The following is an 18,066-nucleotide window of genomic DNA, read 5'->3' on the forward strand; positions in this document are numbered from 1 at the left end:
GACGACTGCTCTACCCACCGCACCACTGTCGCCTCCCATGACAGCAAACACCTAAGTGACAGTATTCACTCAGCCTAACTTCTATTGACATTTTGTTTGTTTTTATCTATAGAATCTTTATCCACAACTCCACTTTGTTTAGTGATACCTCCTATTACCAAAAGTGCACAGTATCTACAGTATGAACAGTCAAAACTAATAGATACTGTATGTACAATTGATATTTACAGTACGATATGTAGGGTAATGTACAATATACAACAAACTATGGATTCAAATTACAGTAATGGATAAGGTGCATTAAGCTTATAAAACACTAGTGCAATGGGATGAAATGGAATGAAACAGTGCAGAATAAGAGGATAACAATAAGTTACGAGTGAACAGTTCAATGGATGTAAACAGTGCAAAGATAAAGATAAATAAACAGTATCTGCATATGAACAGTGTGCAAATGAATAACAGAGCAGTATTCTGTGAGTAGAGTATGTGCAAATTAACAGATCATTTCAGTGTTTCAGGTAACAGAAGTGTATTGCATTAATCCCGGGAGGACAGATGAGAAGCGGTGAGGTGTGTGTAGTGGTATAGAGGAAGGCAGTGGGGGTCAACGGGGGACAGGTTCAGTAAGGAGACAACTGTGGGGAAGAAGCTGTTCCTGAGTCTACCGGTTTTGGTCCGGAGGCTCCTGAAGCACATCCCAGAGGGTAGGAGGTCAAACAGTTTGTGAGCAGGGTGAGAGGAGACCTTGAGAATGCTGCAAGCATGTTGGAGACAGCGTTCCCTGTGGACACCCTCAATGGCTCGAAGTGGAGTCCTTGTGATGCGTTGGGCAGTTTTCACCACCCGCTGCAGTGCCTTGGGGTCAGAGACAGAGCAGTTTCCATACCAGACTGTGATACAGCTGGTCAGGATGCTCTTGATGGCACAGCGGTAGAAGTTCACCAGGATGGCTGAAGACAGGTGGTTCTTCTTCAGTGTCCTCAGGAAGAAGAGGTCCTGGTGAGCCTTCTTAACCAGGCTGCAGGTGTTGGTGGTCCAGGACAGATCCTTTGAGATGTGGGTCCCCAGGAATTTGAAGCTGAAGACACGTTCAACAACCATCCCATTAATATGGATGGGATTGTGTGTGCCTCCTTTCTCCCTCCTGTAGTCCTCAATAAGCTCCTTGGTCTTGTTAGTGTTGTTCTATATCTACAGCTGCTTTTGTCAAGATCAGACTATCATAAAATACAAAAGAAGCACAATGTACTGTATACACCCATGGAAGAAGCAAATGTATGTCTTTGTGAAACTTGATCATTTGAGGAAATGGTAACAGAACAGTGCGTGAAATCAGCACACAGTGAGGTCGGACTGATTTTACCAGTTGTTAATAATGCCTATATCGTGATCTGGACATCTGCAGGGTATTCATTATTTATCAAGGCTCTTGAGATGCTTTCCTGTGTTATTTTGTGGTCCAATAAGTAAATACTGTAAATGGATTTGGTACTTAACAAGTAGATCACACTACTGCTCTCCTAGGATGCCTGAGATTCTGCAGCTCAAGACTCCCCCCACCCACTTCACACCAGCAACATTAAATACTTAGGTATCAATATTTCCCTTAGTCTGTCAGAGCTTTTTAACCTCAATTACACACCTGTGTTAAAAAAGATAAAAGATGATTTCAAACGCAGGTCCAACCTCCCACTCTCACTCATCGGCTGAATCGCTACAGTTAAAATGAAAACTTGAATCACAAATGAACAGTTTTTTAGTGCTCCCCACAACACCCACAGCTAAATGATTTAACTCACTTGACTCATTAACTTCACAATTTTAGTGGAAAAACAAAAAAACCCCAAATCCCCCTGTCAACAGTACAAAAGAAGAAATCATATGGTGGCCTAGAAGCGTCGAACTTTCAACATTACTTCTTAGCAAATCAACCACAATATTTAGTCAAATAGATTCAGAAGGACAATCGCAACACCTCATGGATAAAATTAGAACAGAATCAATGCAAAACACTTTTAGTTGCCTGGCCTTTTTATTACACTCAATAAACAAAGTGCACTACCGTAAAAATATCACAATCTCCTCAACTCTGACAGCCTTGTGGAATGTGAACAAAATCACTAAATCATCATTAACACCATGTAGATACACTTCAATTAGGCACAACCCTGATTTTCAACTGCACAACAACCTCATCCACTTTCCAACATGGCAACGCAAAGGAATCACTCACCTTCATCATGGGCTAAACCCTGGACAGGTCACCAGTCTATCACAGGGCTGAGATGTAGAGAAACAACCACACACACTCACACTCACTCCTAATGGCAATTTAGAGTCTCCAATCAACTTAAGATGCATGTCTTTGGACTGTGGGAGGAAGCCAGAGTACCCGCAGAGAACCCACACAGGAAGAAGGAGGACATGTAAACTCCACACAGAAAGGCGGCCTTCTTTCTGTGAGGCGACAGCATTAACCATTTGCTGTGTTACATAAATATACAACTGACGTGCTCTAATGTTGTACGAAAAAAACTAAATCTGGAGAATATCAAACTTGATTTAAAATCTGCCATTTGATTACTGTGGCAAAGCTATTAAAAAAGGTAATAATGGTAGTAGAATTACAGTAAGTGTATGAATGTCACTTTCGGCTTTTTCCCGTTAGCGAATTGTCACGCTGATGATTCGCATGTTGACATTTGACACGTGTTTTACACCAGATGCCCTTCCTGTTGCAACCCTGACTCGAACCCGGGCCGCAGTGGCGGGAGCGCTGGGCTCTAACCACTAGTCTATCAGGGATAATAAATATGTAATATGGTAAATTACAGTGATACCAGTTTCCTGAATATTCTTGTATTTTACTTAGCCTACCTGCTGCATAATGCTGAGATTATATGAAGTAATAGGAATATGAGTGCATACTTTTATCATCTAAACAGTCATTAATAAATGAAGATGATCTAGACATCTCTTGTGTTCATTGGAACTTCTTTTACATTGCAAATGTTTTGTCCTGCTCCAGCTTGTCACTCTGTTGATGTATAAACACACAGCTGTGCTCAGGATTATAATCAATAATTATACAAACAAGCAGATAAAGAAGAAAAAGAAAATAAATGAAATAAATCAGTGTACATGTGTGAAATGAAGTGGAAGTTGAAACTTCTTGAATCCCACCTCTTCTCCATCAGTTAATGATTAATAACTATTCATCTTCCTATTTTTTTAACAACTTACATATCTGCATTGTTATTTTACAGACAGAAGAATACAATAATCACTATGAACGCCTGATAATTGTCAAACTCTTTCCTCACCGCTATACCTCATAAATATCATGTCTCTATGGTTCTTTTTTAAATTCACTCATGTTTGAACATTGCTTTAACTCTAACATTAAACTGTTCCATAATTTAACACCACAAACTGAAACACAAAAACTTTTCATGGTTGTCCTCACACTGAGTTTTTAAATTAATTTTCCCCCTTAGATTATAAGCCCCTTCTCAATCCCAGAAAAGTTTTTGAATATTTATGCTTTTAACAGAGATACTGTACTACAAACCGAGCTGTCATATCAAAGCAGCGGACATGGAGTCGTGGTGACATTAAGTATTTAAATAGGTAATTTGTCAGCCACTTCTCTGCATTTTGCAGAGTTTGCTTTTGCAGTTACATGCAAATCAAATCTTCAAATTCTTCATCTCCCTCCAGCATAAGTTCTCTCTGCTGGAGTGACAGACTGCGCTCTCTCCTTAGACATCTGCATGCAGCCAATCAGAAACCAGCTGATCATGGTTTCAGCTGTCGATATATACAGTCTAGTCACTGACCACGAAAACGCGCACTTATCTTGGATGATTGAATCCAGCTTTTCTAATCCACAACACAGGTGGGGGTTGAAGAACTGAAACCTCTGGATAATCTTAGCTGGCATTAGAAAATCCAGGACTGCTCATTTGATTGAGGATCTGTTTAGCAACATACAAAGAACACCCCCCTGGTGAGATTTATGAATCAGAATCAGAATAACCTTTACTGGCCAGGTGTGCTGTACACACAAAAAAACTGACAGTGTATGTGCGCACATTCATTTCAGTTTACAAAAGTCTAAATACTGTACCTCTCAGCTTCTGCTTTCTCCCTTTCTTCCTTTTAGCCCTCCTCCCAAGCCCCCACACCCCACCACCTTAGTATCTCATGCACTATCCCTCTGTCAGTCTGGAGGTATTACTGCCAGTTACATCATAGCCGCTTTTCAGCCCAGTCAGAATGATGCAACATCATGCAGACAGACAGACTACACACACACACACACACACACACACAGTTTGTGTTTTTGTCCATCCCTTTCCTTCTCCATCTTGTTGATAAGACATGGGGATAGGAGAAGAGGAGAGGAAGGGGAGACAGAAGCAGAGTGTTGATTCAGGAGAGGTTCATCCTGTTATCAACACACTCACTTCCACACTGTAATACACATCCAAATGTATGGTAGAGGAACAACTGGTATCTGGGGGAAACCTGAAGCAAATATCTATTATTATAGTATTCCAGGTCCACACTGGTTGGCATACTGAAAGCAGTCAGTGCACTGCACAGCTGTGCTGCAATTGATTGTATCTGCGTATAAAGTGAAAGTGAGCGCGTCTAAAATATTACTCATATCCCTCATTTTCTTAAGTAGAGTAAGTCAAAAGTCAGTAAGTCAGTTTAGGCTACATTTGAAGTACTGTACACTAACAGTTTCACATATTAGTCAACTAGTTTGACTTCAAACTACTCACTGATTATTGATTATCACTATCAACAACCCTTCCTGACTTAGCAAAGGCTGTTCTTGTGGCACAGAAAGTCGGTGCCTTTCTTTACTTAGCAACAACCTGAGTAACCTGAACCCTGAAGAAATGGCAGGAAAGTCTGGGCCTAAATAAACTGCAAACCTACTGCCAAGTCAGGTAGAATTTGGCTGTTACTGGGAATTCACATACTGAAAGTGAGACATTAGTGTCTTCAGTGTCTGTAATAAGAATAGCTGTCTCTCTCGCAGCAGGACAGCGGCCAGACAAACGGTCTTCATCGGGCTCACAGATGTGCTGGACAAAATATTTTTCATGTCAGCTTGTCAAATAGAAACCAGTGTTTTTATGTATGGCTTTATTGATTTAACTGATTTTTCCCATCTCACTACAGGGAGCAGCATAAGGTGAAATGTTCAGTGTCAGTGCAAGAGCCTGATAGGTAACAGTCAGAAAATGATGGGATGAATATCAGTGATGATGCAACATTTAAATTGTGACCTATTTAAATTGATGATATATAATGTCGCACTGCCATTTGGATTTGTCATAATAAAAAGACAGGCAACACACATGTATGTCTGTTGAAACAATGCTCTTAAAGGCACTTTTTATTTCTGAAACATGGGTACAGCCTAGTTTATCAACAAGTTTGAGCTTCTCTCGGCAGTTAACCACAGCGCATGCCATCTCACCTGCCTCAGCTTCACGCCGGTTGATTACCACTCATTGCCTTCACCTGTTGCTTGTTATCTCCCAGTCTCTAGGCTTTATATTCTTCCCTCAGTTAGATCCTGGTTCATCCGCTCACCACACCCTGCCTGTTCCTGTGGATCCGTGTACGTGTCCTGTTTTAGCAACCGTTGGACTGTTCCACCTTGCCTCTCTTTGGATTTTGGACTTGCCTCTTGGTTTGTTCCTTTGGGCTTGTTTGTTTAGTATTGTTTTGACTTTGTTACCTAGCTCCCTGACTGAACTGTTTTGTAGTTATAAATATTTGTTATGCTTCGTCAGGTTGAGCTCCTTAAGTCATATCCTTTGTCTCTCTGTCCTTTAATTATATTAAAATCTACTGAGAACTATTGCTCAGCCTGTGTCTGCATTTTGGGTCCTAACCTAGTCTGACACTTGACATATTAAGGTGAACTAATGGTTCTGAGTAAAGGCTACTAATATGAGCTTGATTTGTCTGCTGCATTCATTTAAGGTTCTGTGTTAATACAACTTGACCTGTTTAGTTTCACTTGTGTAAAAACCTAAATGGTTGAAGGCAACACGTTTCCACATAATGTTCTAGTAATGTCAGCTAATCCAGGCAAAAGGTGTGGCACGATGTCTCAAAAACTGTATAAAGTCTGACTATGGTAACCATAATGAAATGGTTATTTCTAAGACATACATGTACTGATCAGTATTCAGTCAGTCAACCGGGAGCACCTCAACTCAGTGAGGTCATTAGCAGCAGTTCTGTACATTGACAGTAGGTTCAAATTATCAGACTGACTTATTAGGAGTAAACTGAACTTAAATAAACAAAAATCCATTCAAACTCCACAAGGAATGTATATATTCCATACACGAAATACAAACTGCACACAGAACAAACTCCAGGCCAGCTAACAGAGCCTTCATGACAGTGACATCACAAATGAACAGTTTTTTAGTGCTCCCCACAACACCCACAGCTAAATGATTTAACTCACTTGACTCATTAACTTCACAATTTTAGTGGAAAAACAAAAAAACCCCAAATCCCCCTGTCAACAGTACAAAAGAAGAAATCATATGGTGGCCTAGAAGCGTCGAACTTTCAACATTACTTCTTAGCAAATCAACCACAATATTTAGTCAAATAGATTCAGAAGGACAATCGCAACACCTCATGGATAAAATTAGAACAGAATCAATGCAAAACACTTTTAGTTGCCTGGCCTTTTTATTACACTCAATAAACAAAGTGCACTACCGTAAAAATATCACAATCTCCTCAACTCTGACAGCCTTGTGGAATGTGAACAAAATCACTAAATCATCATTAACACCATGTAGATACACTTCAATTAGGCACAACCCTGATTTTCAACTGCACAACAACCTCGTCCACTTTCCAACATGGCAACGCAAAGGAATCACTCACCTTCATCACGGGCTAAACCCTGGACAGGTCACCAGTCTATCACAGGGCTGAGATGTAGAGAAACAACCACACACACTCACACTCACTCCTAATGGCAATTTAGAGTCTCCAATCAACTTAAGATGCATGTCTTTGGACTGTGGGAGGAAGCCAGAGTACCCGCAGAGAACCCACACAGGAAGAAGGAGGACATGTAAACTCCACACAGAAAGGCGGCCTTCTTTCTGTGAGGCGACAGCATTAACCATTTGCTGTGTTACATAAATATATAACTGACGTGCTCTAATGTTGTACGAAAAAAACTAAATCTGGAGAATATCAAACTTGATTTAAAACCTGCCATTTGATTACTGTGGCAAAGCTATTAAAAAAGGTAATAATGGTAGTAGAATTACAGTAAGTGTATGAATGTCACTTTCGGCTTTTTCCCGTTAGCGAATTGTCACGCTGATGATTCGCATGTTGACATTTGACACGTGTTTTACACCAGATGCCCTTCCTGTTGCAACCCTGACTCGAACCCGGGCCGCAGTGGCGGGAGCGCTGGGCTCTAACCACTAGTCTATCAGGGATAATAAATATGTAATATGGTAAATTACAGTGATACCAGTTTCCTGAATATTCTTGTATTTTACTTAGCCTACCTGCTGCATAATGCTGAGATTATATGAAGTAATAGGAATATGAGTGCATACTTTTATCATCTAAACAGTCATTAATAAATGAAGATGATCTAGACATCTCTTGTGTTCATTGGAACTTCTTTTACATTGCAAATGTTTTGTCCTGCTCCAGCTTGTCACTCTGTTGATGTATAAACACACAGCTGTGCTCAGGATTATAATCAATAATTATACAAACAAGCAGATAAAGAAGAAAAAGAAAATAAATGAAATAAATCAGTGTACATGTGTGAAATGAAGTGGAAGTTGAAACTTCTTGAATCCCACCTCTTCTCCATCAGTTAATGATTAATAACTATTCATCTTCCTATTTTTTTAACAACTTACATATCTGCATTGTTATTTTACAGACAGAAGAATACAATAATCACTATGAACGCCTGATAATTGTCAAACTCTTTCCTCACCGCTATACCTCATAAATATCATGTCTCTATGGTTCTTTTTTAAATTCACTCATGTTTGAACATTGCTTTAACTCTAACATTAAACTGTTCCATAATTTAACACCACAAACTGAAACACAAAAACTTTTCATGGTTGTCCTCACACTGAGTTTTTAAATTAATTTTCCCCCTTAGATTATAAGCCCCTTCTCAATCCCAGAAAAGTTTTTGAATATTTATGCTTTTAACAGAGATACTGTACTACAAACCGAGCTGTCATATCAAAGCAGCGGACATGGAGTCGTGGTGACATTAAGTATTTAAATAGGTAATTTGTCAGCCACTTCTCTGCATTTTGCAGAGTTTGCTTTTGCAGTTACATGCAAATCAAATCTTCAAATTCTTCATCTCCCTCCAGCATAAGTTCTCTCTGCTGGAGTGACAGACTGCGCTCTCTCCTTAGACATCTGCATGCAGCCAATCAGAAACCAGCTGATCATGGTTTCAGCTGTCGATATATACAGTCTAGTCACTGACCACGAAAGCGCGCACTTATCTTGGATGATTGAATCCAGCTTTTCTAATCCACAACACAGGTGGGGGTTGAAGAACTGAAACCTCTGGATAATCTTAGCTGGCATTAGAAAATCCAGGACTGCTCATTTGATTGAGGATCTGTTTAGCAACATACAAAGAACACCCCCCTGGTGAGATTTATGAATCAGAATCAGAATAACCTTTACTGGCCAGGTGTGCTGTACACACAAAAAAACTGACAGTGTATGTGCGCACATTCATTTCAGTTTACAAAAGTCTAAATACTGTACCTCTCAGCTTCTGCTTTCTCCATTTCTTCCTTTTAGCCCTCCTCCCAAGCCCCCACACCCCACCACCTTAGTATCTCATGCACTATCCCTCTGTCAGTCTGGAGGTATTACTGCCAGTTACATCATAGCCGCTTTTCAGCCCAGTCAGAATGATGCAACATCATGCAGACAGACAGACTACACACACACACACACACACACAGTTTGTGTTTTTGTCCATCCCTTTCCTTCTCCATCTTGTTGATAAGACATGGGGATAGGAGAAGAGGAGAGGAAGGGGAGACAGAAGCAGAGTGTTGATTCAGGAGAGGTTCATCCTGTTATCAACACACTCACTTCCACACTGTAATACACATCCAAATGTATGGTAGAGAAACAACTGGTATCTGGGGGAAACCTGAAGCAAATATCTATTATTATAGTATTCCAGGTCCACACTGGTTGGCATACTGAAAGCAGTCAGTGCACTGCACAGCTGTGCTGCAATTGATTGTATCTGCGTATAAAGTGAAAGTGAGCGCGTCTAAAATATTACTCATATCCCTCATTTTCTTAAGTAGAGTAAGTCAAAAGTCAGTAAGTCAGTTTAGGCTACATTTGAAGTACTGTACACTAACAGTTTCACATATTAGTCAACTAGTTTGACTTCAAACTACTCACTGATTATTGATTATCACTATCAACAACCCTTCCTGACTTAGCAAAGGCTGTTCTTGTGGCACAGAAAGTCGGTGCCTTTCTTTACTTAGCAACAACCTGAGTAACCTGAACCCTGAAGAAATGGCAGGAAAGTCTGGGCCTAAATAAACTGCAAACCTACTGCCAAGTCAGGTAGAATTTGGCTGTTACTGGGAATTCACATACTGAAAGTGAGACATTAGTGTCTTCAGTGTCTGTAATAAGAATAGCTGTCTCTCTCGCAGCAGGACAGCGGCCAGACAAACGGTCTTCATCGGGCTCACAGATGTGCTGGACAAAATATTTTTCATGTCAGCTTGTCAAATAGAAACCAGTGTTTTTATGTATGGCTTTATTGATTTAACTGATTTTTCCCATCTCACTACAGGGAGCAGCATAAGGTGAAATGTTCAGTGTCAGTGCAAGAGCCTGATAGGTAACAGTCAGAAAATGATGGGATGAATATCAGTGATGATGCAACATTTAAATTGTGACCTATTTAAACTGATGATATATAATGTCGCACTGCCATTTGGATTTGTCATAATAAAAAGACAGGCAACACACATGTATGTCTGTTGAAACAATGCTCTTAAAGGCACTTTTTATTTCTGAAACATGGGTACAGCCTAGTTTATCAACAAGTTTGAGCTTCTCTCGGCAGTTAACCACAGCGCATGCCATCTCACCTGCCTCAGCTTCACGCCGGTTGATTACCACTCATTGCCTTCACCTGTTGCTTGTTATCTCCCAGTCTCTAGGCTTTATATTCTTCCCTCAGTTAGATCCTGGTTCATCCGCTCACCACACCCTGCCTGTTCCTGTGGATCCGTGTACGTGTCCTGTTTTAGCAACCGTTGGACTGTTCCACCTTGCCTCTCTTTGGATTTTGGACTTGCCTCTTGGTTTGTTCCTTTGGGCTTGTTTGTTTAGTATTGTTTTGACTTTGTTACCTAGCTCCCTGACTGAACTGTTTTGTAGTTATAAATATTTGTTATGCTTCGTCAGGTTGAGCTCCTTAAGTCATATCCTTTGTCTCTCTGTCCTTTAATTATATTAAAATCTACTGAGAACTATTGCTCAGCCTGTGTCTGCATTTTGGGTCCTAACCTAGTCTGACACTTGACATATTAAGGTGAACTAATGGTTCTGAGTAAAGGCTACTAATATGAGCTTGATTTGTCTGCTGCATTCATTTAAGGTTCTGTGTTAATACAACTTGACCTGTTTAGTTTCACTTGTGTAAAAACCTAAATGGTTGAAGGCAACACGTTTCCACATAATGTTCTAGTAATGTCAGCTAATCCAGGCAAAAGGTGTGGCACGATGTCTCAAAAACTGTATAAAGTCTGACTATGGTAACCATAATGAAATGGTTATTTCTAAGACATACATGTACTGATCAGTATTCAGTCAGTCAACCGGGAGCACCTCAACTCAGTGAGGTCATTAGCAGCAGTTCTGTACATTGACAGTAGGTTCAAATTATCAGACTGACTTATTAGGAGTAAACTGAACTTAAATAAACAAAAATCCATTCAAACTCCACAAGGAATGTATATATTCCATACACGAAATACAAACTGCACACAGAACAAACTCCAGGCCAGCTAACAGAGCCTTCATGACAGTGACAGTACTAACTAGAATTACAACAACATGGGATTTTCATGGTATGATAACCACTACGACATGGGATTTTCATGGTATGATAACCATCTCAGAAAATGTGACTGTATTACACAATTACTATTATCAGCTACAATGACCCTCAAATAGATGAAAAGTTTTTTGCTTTGTTTTTTTATTGCAAGTGACTGTGTCTGTTGAATGAGCTGGACTGCAGCTCTAGATTGACCCTGACGAGTAAACAGAATTATAAACATAATTTTTAATAACATACCGCATATCTAAAACAGCGAGAAGGTTCCGGGTTCGGGCCCCACCCGGGACCTTTCTGTGTGGAGTCTGCATGTTCTCCCCGTGCTTGCGTGGGTTCTCTGCGGGTACTCCAGTTTCCTCCCACAGTCCAAAGACATGCAGCTTAGGTTGATTGGTGTCTCTAAAATTGCCCATAGGAGTGCGTGTGCGCGTGTGTGGTTGTTCGTCTATGTGTTAGCCCTGCAATGGATTGGTGACCTGTCCAGGGTTTACCCCGCCTTCGCCCGATTGCCGGCCAGGATTGCTATTAGACTGTATATTCTATCTTTATATTAACAGCCTATCACTCATGCATTGATGTAAAAGCAGACCGTTGTAGATGGCTGAGGTGGAGCTGTTTTGAACTATTTTGTATCCAAGTGCAACTATTGATTATTTTCATTCAGGATTAATCTGCTGATTATTTTCTCCATTAATCAATTGACTGGTTTGTAAAACTTATGACAATAGTGAGAAATTTCTTAAATAATTATCAAAACAGTTGTCAAGCTTATACGTCCATGGCAGCACAGCCAGACTGATCCTGCCTGTACCTCCACTTGTGGGTATGTGCACCCGCATGCGCACACACACACACACACACACACACACACACACACACACACACTTATAGATGCAGCCACTCAGAATGGCTCTTCCCAGCCAAATGGCTTTCACATGGTTAACATGCTTAAGTTACCTTAAGAAATACTAAATAGTAGCTAAATATTAAAGTATGTTAGAATTAAGAAGACAACTTCTTTATGAACATCATTTCACATCTGATATATCACACAGCTGCTGTCTCACCCGTGTTAGGTAATTTCTTAGTCAGATAGATATTGATGGTCCGCCTCGTCTCTCTGAGTTCCTGGTTAAAAGAACTGGGTTATATCTTTCACCCGCATGTACAGTGCCTTGCAAAAGTACCTCTTGAACTTTTCCACATTTTGTCATGTTACAAACACAAAAATAAATGTATTTTATTGAGATTTTGTGTGATAGATCAACACAAAGTATCACATAATTGTGAAGTGGAAGGAAAATGATATGTGGTGAACAGTAAAAGTATTGACTCAGGGAGGATGAATACATATGCATGCCACACTTTTCAGATTTTTATTTGTAAAAAATCTTGAACACCACATATCAAGGGTAGTAGTTCAAGGGGTAAGAATACTTTTGCAAGGCACTGTATGTGGACTTTGTAGGTCCTGCAGAATCAGCAGGCCAGCGTGTAAGGACAAGCCCGGACATGTATCCTGTACCGCTGTATTTTCTCAACTTTTCCCCATCAACCATAGTTGGTAACATGATGTAAATGCTCCATTCATGGAGCCAAGCAACATCTTCTTGTCCAACCTCATCATGTTACATACCCCCAATGACAGGATCAGCGACACAACATGTAAAGGGCAACCAATGTTGAATTGTACAAAAAGAGGTACGGGATTCACGGAATATGATTAATTAATACGTTAACACATGGGGTTGGAAGATTCACAGAATATGACTAATTAATACGTTAACACATGGGGTTGGGGAGGCCAGGAAAGCAATCAATTAACGCATTAACACACCTAACCCCTTGCTTTGACGAGTTAATTAATTACTTTCCTGGAACTCTTAACCCCATGCAGCTCTCCTGCTTCCCATTCAGATAATGTGCCTCTTCTTTACCCTCCCTCAAGTCTCAGTTACATTTTAACTCTTGCACATATTATGTTGTCCAGGTGAAGCTCCTCCCTGCCAGGTGAAACAGGGGGACAGATACGGCCAGACTGACATGAAAACCAAAGGCTGGTTCTGTTGAAGGTGTCACATTATTGATGTATTTAAGTTTGCATTTTACCTACAATGGAAGTAGTACCTACAGCAATCAGATAAATGCAGTGAAGTATGAGGTATAACACTCGTCTTTGAAATGTAAGCAAGTACAGTCTCATATACAGTAACAAGAGGACAGATATAGTAGCAACAAAGTATATCTCGTCAAATGTACAGATGACACTGATTGATGGTAGGGTGTGAGTTAGTGTTACCTGGAAAACATGTCTGCAGGTGTTCAGTTAGGGCCTCCTGAGTGACAGGTTTATGGGCAGAATTCATAGCAGAGATAGCCAATAGCAATACCTCTCCCAAAGGGATGAACTGCGATTGGCTGATGGGGGACATGCTGATTGGTGACACATCACCTGGGAAAAAACAGAATTCAGTCACTTTGAGCAATACATGGTTAAAAATAGCTAGATCTGTAGGACAATATGAACATGATGCAGTTTAATGTCTCAGATGTACCTCAGAAACTGAATAAATAAAATCCTTGGCTACATGTCAGTAATGAAGGAAAATGCCATCCAATCCAACAATTTTAAATGTTTCAGAAACAACTTTATTGGCCAAGTATGTTTGACAAACAAAGAATATGTTAAATATACTGGTAATGCACTTGGGATGCTGTAAAAATACATTTTAAAATGTTGCCCCCAAAGCTCTAAATGGCCAAAACTTTTTACAGCATCTGCAACAAGCAATAAGTATGAGTCAAGGGCCCATGCAAAAGATCTCTAGATATTCTTAACAAATATTAGGGTCTTGTGTTTTGTAATAAACAAACATCACCCAGTGCAGGTGTGTGTTTCCCTGATGTGGTTTTAATTGTTTTAGATCAACAATGAAGGTTTGTGGCACAGACGAATAAGTTAATCCAGGACTAACAGACATTAGCCGTGAGTAAAGGCAATTCATTGTTGCTTTTACTCTCTTTCTGGGGAGTGTTGAAAATACTGTTAAAACAGAAAATGACTGGCCTTATCCTTAAAGTAAAAAAACTGAATAGAGGACTTTCTCTTTGTCAGTATTTTTACTCAGCTCTAGTTTGCTTCAGGCAACAAATCACTAAATCCGACACTGCTCTGAGCAGTAACATACCTGCATAACATACAGTACCTGGGGCAACGTCATCGAGAAATGACCTGAGAGCTAGGCAGTTATAAACTGCATTTTTCTGGCTGTGTGTGATGGACTTTTGCTGTTTGGACACAATGCTTGTGTGTCCATTCCAAGCTACACAGGCACGAACGCTTCCAGCTACACAAGGAGACAATATGTTTTTCATTGAAGGAATTGTTTTAATAATGACAAAAAAATGTGAAGGCCATTCGTCATTTTGACACATTAGAACACAGACAATCTACACTAACTCAAAGTTAGGCTAGAGGTGGAGAGGGTGAGCAGCTTCAAATACCTGGGTGTCCACATCAGTGAGGACCTCACTTGGACACTTAACACCACACAGCTGGTCATAAAGGCCCAACAGCGGCTGTACTTCCTGAGGAGGCTGAGGAGGTCTGACATGTTGCCTGGGATCCTTTGCAACTTCTACAGCTGCATCATTGAGAGCACTTTGACCAGCTGCATCACTGTCTGGTATGACAGCACTACTGCTATGGACCACAAGCGCCTGCAGAGAGTGGTAAAGACTGCAGAGAAGATCACTAGGACTCCACTGCCCTGTCTGCAGAGCATTTACAACCGCTGAGTGTGTAGGAAATCTGCCTCCATCCTCAAAGATCCCACCCACCCCCAGTACGGACTGTTTGCCTCCCTACCCTCTGGCCAGAGGTTCAAAAGTGTGAAATGCAGGACCTCTAGACTGAAAAACCCTTTCTTTCCCTCTGCCATCAGACTCCTAAACAGCTGAGGAGTTTATTACCAGGAAATACATCATGTACTGTTTACATTCTCAGTTTGTACATGCATAATTGCACATTGACTGTTGACTGCTGCACATGCTGCTCCCATGCAGCATACATTCTCTGTTATATTCTTATATATTTTTATCATATTGCTGCATTTGCCGCTTAAAGTGCCTTAGATTTTGTGTTACTTATTTATATACTTTATATTTCATTTGTATTTTGTGGCATTCATGTGGACGGCAAAGTAAGAATTTCATTGTACAGGGAAACACGTTTCCTAACTGTGCATATGACAAACACTTTGAACTTGAACATATCGTTTCACATTGTTATTTGGCTGTTTTATGTTTGCTCTTTACCAGCCATGTTAGGAAATGAAATGGCTCAAACAAACGTCGCAGACTATTGTTATAGTCTGTGAGTGTTGTTACAATCAGTAAATGTTAAATCCTTATTTTCATCACTCCAGTATGAAATAAATCTGCCATGACCATTTTCATTTTTAAGTCAAGTAAGTAAAAATAATGATTCTCCAGTTCAGGGAACATGTTGCTATTACATACAGTGAATTATTTAATCTATGTATTAACAAGCGCTTGCTTTAATTATATTTTAGAAAGACTTTATTTCTGAGACTGTAAAAAACAGATTACCAGTTAAGACTTGCTGGGGAATAATGCCCTGCAGTGCATACTTTGTTTTCAATAGAAGATGACTGAATAAAATACTGAAATATAAATGACAAGCTTTGAAATTTTATTTTGGGTAAATTCATTATATTAATTGAGTAATAGGTGCAGCCCTAGCTGTCAGATCAAAATTACAAGGGCCATGAGAAAACTAGTGACAGTCACCTCTGCAGCAGGCCAGGCTACAGCAGGTCAGTTGAATTCAATTCAGTTAACCTAGCTTCTTGTTGTTCATATTTTAATGGTAATTGTATAATTTTGTAAAACTGTGACTGTTCATATCATGGTTCAAAAAGTAATCTGCTTCAACTGGTGCTGACATGAAAAGTCGCTGCTTGTTCTGTACATTATTTAAAAAATGAAATGAAAATTAAATGTTACTACATGTTTTAAAATTAAAAAATTAAAATGAAAGTGATAAATTATGATGGTATTTTTATAACTCGGTCTGTCAAAATGACAGACAATGAAAAACATGACCTCTGCAAGTGCAAGTGTTATTTCACGTTTCCAATAGGGATGCTAATGCAAAAACTGTACTGTCACGCCACTCTGAAGTCGCTGTTACAGAAGAACGACTGTGTCTGACGTCCAAAAAACGAGCTGTGTGAAGCTGTTCATGTTCATTGGCATCTTTATAATATGGCAAAGGCATGCCTCTGTTCTTTTACTAGAGACAATTTAGCAGAAGCAAAACGATGCACCCCTTGTTGGCAGCAAATTTTGCTCCCAACAATCCTGTGACCTGATATCACGGTGCCATGTATGGCTGTCTTGGTAACGTGCACTCTCATGTGTTTGCTGTTTTTCCTCGTTTTCTCTGCCTTTTACAACCCATCCCATTCCTTCACTATTGGAGAACTATTAAACATCAGACAGCTCACTCCGTACACCCTTTCTCCAATTCTTGATAATGCAAAAGACTGTATGGGCATTCTGGTCGGAGAGGCAGACCTGGAGAAAATGCAGGTGAGGGAAGAGAGAGGGGGCCCTGGTTAAGCTATGACAGAAAGGGCTCGGACACCACTCCTGTTTATCCACCTAGCGAATCTCTGCTCTCTAGCCAACAAAATGGATGAGCTCTTTCTCGTTAACCAGAATAGCTCTGGCTTCATACCCTCGGTGGCTTTATGTTTCACAAAGACTTGGCTCCGTGATTCCATCTTGGACAATGCGAGGCAAATACCAGGCTTCCAGGTATACAGAGCGGATCATGTAAAGTAGTTATCAGGGAAGATGAGCGGAGGAGGAATCTGTTTCCACATAAATGAAGGCTGGTGTACAGATGTCACATTTTTTGAAAGAGCTTGCAACACAAACTTAGAGACTCTCTTCATCAATTGCAAACCATTTTACTGTCCCAGAGGATTTTAGTCATTCAAGTGTACATAAAGTAAGGCCCGCAGGGCCACACTAGCACCTGGCCAACAAGATAACTAGCATGGAAATGAAACATCCCAACTCCCCACTCATTGTCCTAGGGTATTTTAACAGAGCAAATCTAAGACAAGAATTGCCCAAATGCAGACAGCACATCAGTTGTTCCACCAGGGACAAAAACACATTGGACCACTGCTACACAGCAATAAAGGACGCCCATCGCTCTGTCCCCCATGCAGCCCTCGAATTTTCTGATCACTGCATGGTCCATCTTATACCAACATATAATCAGAAACTTAAAGCTGTGATGCCTCCACCTAGTCACAGTAACTGTCACATCCCTCGAAACACAGGCCGAGGTGGTGGCGTGGCAGCGATCTTTGACTCAAGCCTATTAATCAACCCTAGACCTAAACATAGTTATAACTCATTTGAAAGTCTCACCCTGAGTCTCTCACACCCAAACTGGAAAACTCAAAAGCCTGTTCTGTTTGTTATTGTATACCGTCCACCTGCTCCTTATTCAGAGTTTTTAAGTGAATTCTCAGACTTTCTGTCTGATTTAGTGCTTAGTACAGATAAAATAATCATAGTAGGCGACTTTAATATTCATGTAGATGCCGACAATGACAGCCTCAACAATGCATTCTGTTCATTATTAGACTCAGTTGGCTTCTCTCAAACTAAATAAACCCACTCACTGTTTTAATCACACTCTTGATCTGGTTCTGACATATGGCATCAAAACTGAACACTTAATAGTTTTTCCCCATAACCCTCTTCTGTCTGACCATTTTCTAATAACTTTTGAATTTAAATTAATGGATTATACTCATGTGGGAAACAATTCCACTACA

General features: G+C 40.2%; 1 protein-coding gene across 2 annotated transcripts in view; it reads right to left on the reverse strand.

Annotated features, from left to right (window-relative positions):
- Positions 1–18,066, reverse strand: part of LOC109966427 (storkhead-box protein 2-like) — a 64,420-nt gene that overhangs the window by 9,219 nt on the left and 37,135 nt on the right. For both annotated transcript variants that reach the window (XM_020611251.1, XM_020611252.1), the window contains exon 2: positions 13,482–13,634. In XM_020611251.1, the coding sequence (XP_020466907.1) occupies positions 13,482–13,634 (153 nt within the window). The remainder of the gene's footprint in view (positions 1–13,481; positions 13,635–18,066) is intronic.

The sequence above is a fragment of the Monopterus albus genome, unplaced genomic scaffold, assembly GCF_001952655.1.
Source record: "Monopterus albus unplaced genomic scaffold, M_albus_1.0 scaffold111.1, whole genome shotgun sequence".
Classification (NCBI taxonomy): Eukaryota; Metazoa; Chordata; class Actinopteri; order Synbranchiformes; family Synbranchidae; genus Monopterus; species Monopterus albus.